The 9,814-nt window shown below is 36.4% G+C and overlaps 1 protein-coding gene across 3 annotated transcripts in view; it reads right to left on the bottom strand.

Annotated features, from left to right (window-relative positions):
• Positions 1 to 6,802: 6,802 nt before the first annotated feature.
• Positions 6,803 to 9,814, bottom strand: part of edil3a (EGF-like repeats and discoidin I-like domains 3a) — a 101,598-nt gene continuing 98,586 nt past the window's right edge. For all 3 annotated transcript variants that reach the window (XM_080039053.1, XM_080039054.1, XM_080039055.1), the window contains one exon: positions 6,803 to 9,607. In XM_080039053.1, coding sequence (XP_079895179.1) covers positions 9,458 to 9,607 — 150 coding nt within the window. In that variant the 3' untranslated portion in view covers positions 6,803 to 9,457. The remainder of the gene's footprint in view (positions 9,608 to 9,814) is intronic.

Below are 9,814 nucleotides of genomic sequence, written 5' to 3'. Positions count from 1 at the left end.
CTCATCTACTTGTTTCTGTCTTAAAACAAGAAAATATTTTACCTCTCCTATCCCAAATGTTATGTATATTATATTTCACTATAATCATTATAATCTAAACTTTGCTTGGATTTATAGTTTTTTAGAAAAGAAAATCAAAGACTGCCAAGATCTAAAAATGGGTACGGCCGACTTTAGCCTCTTGGCTAAAATCGAAGAGGCTTACAGTAAGTCATGATAATCAATGATGTCAATTTAATACAAAATGCAATAATTGCAACTTTCTTTTAGAACACCTCTTAAGGAAACTGTTCTGATCAAGTTTAAAAAGTAAATTCCAGGCCATTATTCTCTTCCAACCTCTGCTCTCCTTTTATTTCATTACTGCATTGTTTCATAAATCTTCTCATTAACCTTTTATATTCCCTAGGTGTAATGCTCAAACCTAAACCAAACACAGCAGAATAAAATGTTAAATTAAAATTATGACAAAGCTATGAATAAGAAATGTATGCAAGACCAAAAAAATTAACAACAGCATTTAAGTATATTATCATCCAACACTGCTGCTGTTTGTCACAGAAACACAAATTATAAGTCAGTCAGTGTCACTTTGCCTGCTTATTTGTTAAAATGTCATCATGTTCCCATTCATTTATAATATAACTCCAGACATTTCTCATACCACTACTATCAACACAACACATCAATACAGCCTTTTTTTTCTTGGACTTTTGTGTGCAGCTAAGCAAGCTATAAACACTCATATAAGTTAACCTTGTAAAGTTAATAAGGTGCAGTGATGCTTAAATATCCACTGAGCTGAGGGTTGATTCATAGCTGGGTGATCATTTAAAATTAATCCTTCACCATCAATTGTCTTGTGTATTGTAAAACTTCCTATATAAATGTGGATAAATGCAAGTTTAATAAGACAAGTCTCATATTTTTTATGGGAATTATGTAAAAATTATTTATCAAGTTCACCAAGCATGTGTTTTAGGCAAACAATACAGTATACTGTATATTCAAATGTAGAACTGTGGTAATGAGGAAAAGCAACCATAACCAATACTCAACAGCTTGGCGTTTCAGCCCCAGCCCTTTTCTCAGTATAGGTCCTGTGGGCAGATATACTGTCACACTGTGAAATAATGACTTATCTAGAGGTCATCAGGAAAAGCGTGTTGTCTAAATTGGCTTGCAGAGAGGCACCTTCATGAAAAGTTTATATACAATAATGCATACGTTTTCCTGACGTGGAGCACAGATTCTGTCCAAAAAGGCCTCTAAGATGTCCTTGTGATATCTGTTTTGACTGAATGGGCAATTTATTTGACATGTTCATTAATTTTCAGAAACTAGTTTGGGTTATTTCTTCATTGAGACTTGCTCTGAAATACTTCTGGTGCGAGATACATTAAGAAGGTGTCTAAACTGACTTCCATAGTACATTATGAGAATATGACTTTAATGACTTCAGAAGCTTTGCAGTGGTAATTACTGTCCCACTTCAATGTTGCGTTGGCACAATAACTGAACCCAAAATAACAATTGCATCAGTTTCATTAGAGAAGTGAACAGTGCACGTTAGACTGGCCCAGTTCTGCCAAAAAAAACTCCCCAAAGACTACACCAACAAGCTAACAAAGATATCACAGTGCATTGGAAACTCATTTGCCCTCAATACTTATTGTGACAAACAGAGCGCAATGCGGACAAATTTAGTCCAAATGATAAGTGACATCATAGGTACTGGAGTTGTACATTGGGTGGTGCAGTATGTGGCATACTAAAACACTCTGTAACAGCTTGTGCAAATGGGGTACACAGTCAAAACCATGTAAGATGTCTGTGTTCAGCAGAGGTCATTACTTTAGCAGCTGTAACAAGAATGCTAATTTTGAAAGGCAGAAAAGAAAACAAGTCCAACAAATTAAATCCGTTTTTGCAGCCTACCACAGGGGACTGTCTGTACTGGAAGAATGACAATGGTCAATTTTTAAGAATACTCTTAAACAACAGATTTTTTTTCTGAAACAATAGATGTTCATGCCTTCCTGGCAAGTGATAGCCTGAGCTGTGTAATCTCAAGAAGAAAAAGGAATGGAAAAAAACCCATCTGCAAAGGAAGTTACAGATTGGTGTACACATCATGACTCTGGCACAGCATTAACCACACACGCATGCATCCTTGTCCTACTGACACCAGATCAGCAACAAACAAAAAAGGAAAACAAAGATGGTTACTCTAAATTGTCTTGTGTTTACTTTAAATGTGTTGAATGAGCATGTAAATGTTTTGCAGAACACATTATAAAGTTTAGATTATGATCAAATCAATGGACCATTGTTGGATATGTATTGTGAAAATAGTTTATGGATATATACAGTATATCTAATATTCACAAAAAAACTATTCAGGTACATTAGAGATAATGATAACTTTGGTTATATTTCTCGTCATATTTTGTAATCATTATGTTTCCACTCATATCATCTTTTAAATTGGGCTTATAACTGGTTACCCATGGCTCTATTACCGGTCATGATTAACGGGTCTGAATTGATGGTTCATGTAAAGCTTGGGCTATATACAGTTGAACAGCTTCTGAAAACTATCTAACCTTCAGGATGCTAGTTAAGACTGAATGCAGTATACGTCACAGTGCCATATACTGTATTTCCTCTCCATACCATCCTGTAATTTAGCCTCACAGTTCCAAGTGCATTTTCCATTTGTCTAACCTACTGATCACAATGCACTAACATCATGAACATTGGTGCTGGAAATAATCCTACGTGTAATGTCTGCAGTGTGAGTCAGGGATCAACCCATTTCAGTCCTGCAGTAAATCTCATTAGGAATAGCTACCTTGACCACGCAAGCTGTGAGAGGATAAAATTATCCCATTCCTCCCTACTGTATATAACACAACCCTAGACAGGAGAGGACCTATAAACTCAAGCGCATCCACATCTCTATTCACAAATGAATGTAACCTGGCTGAAACATCCTTGACAATCCCTGTGGATGCTGTGTGGATTTACTGGATTGTGTCACAGTGGCAGTGAATGGTATATGAAATACACATTGGCATGGATAGCACAACACATACAGGATTTATTTAGGCATAATAGTCCTCATTCTGCAATATGTACCTGTGGGTCTATATCAGGTTTACGTTGATTATGAGCTACAGTTCTCAAGATGTTAAAATTAAAAAAAAAAATTATTTTATTTTTTATTTTTGATCAAACACAGTTGGATGGAAAGAGCAAACCTTCTCCGCTGATGAGGACTTGGTTATACACTGAGATTAAACAAAGAATACAGACATGTAGAAATTGTTTCATAAATGTGAATTTTTTCCTCCAAACAATATCTGCCTCTGAGCTTTTTCCTGCACTGTATGAAAAAGCTTGTGTTGCACTTCTCTTTCCGCTGGCCTCCTCTGCCAATGCGTTTACTTCTCTGTCAGTCAGTTAGACACGGGGAAAGGCGGGAGACTGTTGAATGTGATCCAAGTTCTGTCTTTTCTGCTTTCTTGATAATGTAACGTTTCACAGTGTGGACGTGCTGCTTATTGGAACAAGACCTACAGTCCTCTCCATAAGTATCGGAACAGTGAGGCCAATTCCTTTATTTCTGCTGTAGACTGGAAACATTTGGGTTTGACACCAAAAGATGAATATGAGACAATAGCTCAACATTTCAGCTTTAATTTCCAGGTATTCACATCTGGATCTGATACACAACTGAGAAGATGTCATTATTTGAAAAGGAACACCACATTTTTAGGCAAGCAAAAGTATTGGAACAGATATACTTTAAATAAATTAAAGTGAATAAACCGTAATATTTTGTCGCACATACTGCTTGCAATAATTGCATCAAGCCTGTGACCCATTGACATCACAAAACGTTTCCATTCTTCTTTTGTGGTGCTTTTCCAGGCTTTCACCGCAGCCTCATTCAGTTGCTGTTTGTTTTGGGGGTTATACCCTTTGGTCTCCTCTTTAGCAGGTAAAATGCATGCTCTATAGCGTTTAAGTCTGGAGATTGACTTGGCCAGTCTAAAACCTTCCATTTCTTGCCCCTGATGAACTCCTTTGTTGTTTTTGCAGTTTTTTTGGATCATTATCTTGCTGCATGATGTAGCATCTTCCAATCAGTTTGGTTGCATCTTTCTTTAAATTGGCAGACCGAATGTTTCTGTAGACTTCTAAGTTCATTTTGCTGTTGCCATCATGTGTTACTGTGTTGTTGTCAAGATGAACCTTTACCAAAGTGATGGAAAGGCTAAAGTTTGGAGAAAGAAAGGATCTACTCATGATCCCAAACATACAGGCTCATCTGTGAAACACGGTGGAGGCAATGTCATGGCTTGGGCTTGCATGGCTTCTTCTGGGACGGGCTCATTATTCTTCATTGATGATGTAACACATGATGGCAACAGCAAAATGAACTCAGAAGTTTACAGAACCATTTTGTCTGACAATTTAAGGAAAGATGCAACCAAACTGATTGGAAGATCCTCCATCATGCAGCAAGATAATGACTCAAAACACAACAAAGGAGTTAATCAGGGGCAAGAAGTGGAAGGTTTTAGACTGGCCAAGTCAATCTCCAGACTTAAACGCTATAGAGCATGCATTTTACCTGCTTAAGAGGAGACTTAAGAGAGTAACCCCCTAACACAAACAACAACTGAATGAGGCTGCGTTGAAAGCCTGGAAAAGCATCACAAAAGAAGAATGAAAAAGTGTTGTGATGTCAATGGGTCACAGGCTTGATGTGGTTATTGCAAGCAAAGGATTTGCGACAAAATATTATGTTTTATTCACTTTAATTTATTTAAAGTCTATCTGTTCCAATACTTCTGCTCGCCTAAAAATGTGGTGTTCCTTTACAAATAATGATATCTTCTCAGTTGTGTATCGGATCCAGATGTAAATACCTGGAAATGAAAGCTGAAATGTTGAGCTATTGTCTCATATTCATCTTTTGGTGTCAAACCCAAATGTTTCCAGTCTACAGCAAAAATAAAGGAATTGGCCTCACTGTTCCGATACTTATGGAGGGGACTGTATAAGTTCTACAGGTTTCTACAAATAGCTTTTTTCTTCTCGCACTGACACGACTGACTGTGACTATAACATTCCCAATTTCCTGGTAATTTTATTCTCCTTTCTCTCAGGCTATGTAACATCATTCCTGAAACTATTATATTTGATATTATGAAGTCTTTCTATGCCACACTTTTTCACCACAGTTTCCTCTCTGGAGTTTGATGTTATTGAAGTAATGCTACTCTATAAACACAGTGTATAGTTAATACCACTGATCTCTCTGGTGAGTATGTAGCGTAATTAGAACGCGTATGTGCTGAACACACTTTAGTGCAATTAAAGTTCAGTTTACCTTCCATTGCATATTGATAATACTAATGACTCCAATGATACTGCTTTAAATACATAATTTCTTTATAGATCTTTCTGCTCAGCTGTAGTAAGAGTCAAATTCTACTGTGAAAAGGTTCTAAAAACACAATGAACACATTCAATCACATTGGTAGATCTCTTACATGTATAAAACGCCTTGTATTCTGAATTGATTTGATGCTGGTAAAATATCACTTTGGAAACATCCACTTAAAGAGGAACAACCCTCCTCAAGACCGCCAAAGAGTGGTCACTAACTTTGAATGCAGGATCTTAAGTGATCAAGCTTGAATGGAAAGGACAACCAGACTAAACAGATCCTTTTCTAAACAGCTTTTAATTGCCAAGTAACTTCACTCACCTGAGTTACAAGCAAACAATCACCTTCGCCTTAATCATACACTTTCCTAACATAATCATGACTGGACATTTCAGCTTCCACGTCCATGTGAGAACTGTGGGGATGTTTGCCATTTTGTAACTTATTCAAGGAATGAAGACAAGCTATACAAAGAACCATAAGGCTGAAGAAAAAACTTTTGGTTATTGATAATTCCTTTCTCTCTATTTCTACCCTGTGCAACACTTACGTGTGTGTGTGTGTGTGTGTGTGTGTGCGCTGTATGACACACTTCAGTCTTAGTAAGTGGACGTCCTCTCAGCTCATCAAGATGAGTGACAAGTGCTGAGGTGACCGTCTGAGAAAGAGGAAAGTGGGGAGAAGGATACATCCTGTACCCAAATGTAATGTGACATAGTGCAGGAAAAAAACAGAACAATAGATTAAAGCTACAAACCAAACAAAGCAAGCATGTCATTTTCACAGATATGTTTTTATTTGTCAAACTGAAAGAGCTTTTGTTTGAAGAAACATCTTCTTTTTTCCTTTTTTTTTGACTGTACAGTTTCTCACTCTCTCTGCAGGCTTGAACCTAACCAGCAATATAATAGGTACATTTTCTAGATAGTGATTGACACTTAGACTGAGGAGGTTAGAAATAATACGTGAACAGCGGACACAGAAATACAAAGACAGGAGTTTCCACTTTGCTCCCCTTTTAGAAGTTGTGAGATGAAGTTTTACAATGCACAAGACAATTGATGGTGAGCACAAACTAAAGGCTATTAGATCTGTATGATATGCAAGAACAGAATGTGCCTGTGGACATCTTTGTTATACTGTACTGTACTGTTCAAACTCATACATCATGCAAGCTTCCTCAAAGCTTCGTAGTCGGCCTGCTGACAGGAAGCCAACTACAAAGACCACTCAGAACAGACACTGGCCAATATATATATATATATATATATATATATATATATATATATATATATATATATATATATATATATATTATCATTATTATAATTTGGCAACCAAAAATTGAAGAGTTAAAATGGAAAATGTTCAAGACAAATAATCTTTGAGAAATAATGTTTTATGCCAATTCTGCGTCCGTGAACTTAAGGAATGACAGTCACTGATTCACACTAATAACAACTTGCACATATTGGTAATCTACAGCAAAGTCATTCAGTGGAACTTACATTGACATACAGAGCGAGTTTGGCAACATAGGATGACTAAAATATATTTCTTTAAATACAGCATGGGCATTAAAGTATACTAGACTTTATGTCATATTGGATTTTGCCAAACCACAATGTAATTGACTACACTCAGTTCCAATGATCCAGATAACAAGCAAACATTATTTGTTTTGTTTCACACTTCACACAGTTACTTGTCAACTACAACACCATCCATGTTAATGGCATGACGGCTGAAAAGGTCCTGGCACACAACAATATGTAGATAGCTCAAAATAATTCCGACAATGATACAATTTTCTGTGTTCTTCTTGCTGTGCTTTTCATCATTTTGGATGAAGAAATAAGTAATTTTTTATTTTTTTCCATTTAATATGTATACTGTATATAAGGTGATGAAAGTAACAGTGACACTCGTATTTCCAATCTAGTCAGGCAACCAAAATGATTTGGAAAAGCTGAGGCGTTAAATTAGATAAGGTTTCCCTGTGAATCTCTTACTCTCTTTTTCAGACTGAGCTGCAATTTTAGAACAAACACACTGTTTTCCTCCAATATGAAATGATCATTTAGTTAAGTGACTGAAAGCTGAACAATCTTAAGTGGAAAATGGAGCATAAAAGTCGACATGGCTGCCTTCAGCTCCAGCACTCAGGAGCTTCGGAATAACTAGTCAAGAGCAGAAACCACCGGTGTAATCCAGTTCTGTTTTGCTTAAGCCATGTAGGATGGGGCTGTAAGGTTTCACACCGCTGCCATACCTCAGGTACTTGTATGACTTCATTTATTCAACCAGCCAATCATTGCTGTTCATTTACTGCAGGCCGTGGTGGCCCACAGCTGAACCCATACAGTGAAGGCTGCATAAGCGGAATGTTTTGACATAACATCAGCTTTATCCCCTCTAACCTTAACGTGTCTAAATATGCTCAGCACTTTGAACATGCAGACAGCTGCTGTCGTGTCATTTGATTATCACACAAGCTCTTTAACATTTAATTACTACATCAAAGATCATAACCATCATAACTGAAAGAAAGACACTGCCCTTATTTTATTTATAATGTTACCACTGTTCAACATTATTGTAGGTTTGAAACAATGACATAAATGGATATATTATTATTATTATTATTATTATTATTATTATTATTATTATTATTATTATTATTATTATTATTATTATTAATGTTGGACATTTGTTCTCTTTTGAAAAAAGAAGAAGAATAATTTGACAATTATTATGTATTATATCAAAGGAGATATACGACTGCCTTCCATATTTGAATTATGAATGTGGACATGATTAAAAAAATTCCTCACACTTATTTGCCATTTTCTTTGAATTATAATACACAGCAATCTTTAAATACGTGGCTAACAAAATTATACATTTCTGGGTTATTGTTGTGAATGACATCTATCCTGAGCTTTTTAATCGAGTCAACTTAGATCTCCAAGCCAACAAAAAAAACATTTAACACATATTTGAATGCATCTGGAGGCTGAGACGAATACATCTGAATAAATACAACAACAAAAAAACAAGAACAAACATTAATTTCAAATATTTAAAAAAAGTGTAGCTTTAACCAACACATGGGAACTCCTTATATGAGCGTAAAGACATCTTACCTAGAGACAGCCTAGATGCCTTAGTGTCAGTGCTGCGATGCCAGGTTAAGCTGCAGTGCTTATTTATTGTCTCACACGTCCGTCATCTTCAGCTATAGCAGTGTTATAACACAAATGCACATACAAATAGGTCCCTAAATAAAAGCCATTGCTCTCAGGGCTGGAGGTTTTAAATGATTTCTCATAATATACATTTATAATTCACACACCATGCAGTTTCTTAGTCTTTTACATATAATACAAGATCATTAATAGTGTGTTGATTGATGTCGTAATGCCAGTGTCCATTAGGGGGAAAGAGCATGGCTTGAGGAAGTGTAGTAATCAAAGTAAAAATATATCTGAAAATGTGATGACGTGAGATCTCTACGTGGTATTTCAGACAGTTCAGTAATGTTATCAATTTGGGTAGTCATGTGCAATGAAGCACAGTAGACAGGATTCACATCTTTGTTAAAAAGTGACACTGTACAATAGCTTCCATGGCGACAGGCTAAAACCACCATGAGACCCCATTTTAGACTCCAGACCCCATCCCCGCCCCTCCCATATATATATATTACAGAAGTACATTCCAAACAGGATGGTAAATCTTGAGAAGAATAAAAAGACAAAGGTCACACTTTTAAAGAGAGAACTAAAAGTTAAAGGTGGATCAGGGGCAGGTTTGGAAATCATTGTACAAAAGAACAAACAGCAACCCACCAAAACACATATTCTTGAAAAATCCATTTTGAAATTGATTTCTTTTTACAGGTTGCACAGTTTGTTTCTGAAATACCGGGTGAGATACCCCAGTATGCCAAGGGGAGAGGGGAAGATGGCAAGAAAGATGTAGGAAAGGGCTTCAATCTTCCTCTGTGCATCCAAGTACTTCCACGCGCAAGGTGATCCTGCCGTACCATGACCAGGGGAGGATCCGAATGAGCCGAGCGTAGATGGGGGGATCTATCACGTTCTTTCTGTGTGTGTCGTTGTCAAAGTTCCCTTGGAAAACCTGTAAAAACAGCACCATGGAAGAATTATTACTTGTGCTACTTATTATGATTTCCTATATAAAACCCTGAAGAGAAAATATATAATAATATGAAAACTCTTAAAAAATTAGAATGCAGCATCAATATTTCATGGGTTTTAAGACGGCTAGAAATGGTAATCAATTTTTTTTTGAAGTCAACGTGTTGTGGAAAAATATCTTTGGTTA

The sequence above is a fragment of the Ammodytes marinus genome (genome assembly GCF_949987685.1).
Source record: "Ammodytes marinus genome assembly, chromosome: 2".
NCBI classification, from domain to species: Eukaryota; Metazoa; Chordata; class Actinopteri; order Uranoscopiformes; family Ammodytidae; genus Ammodytes; species Ammodytes marinus.
Note: the sequence above shows the minus strand (reverse complement) of the source record. Positions and strands in the feature narration are given on the sequence as shown.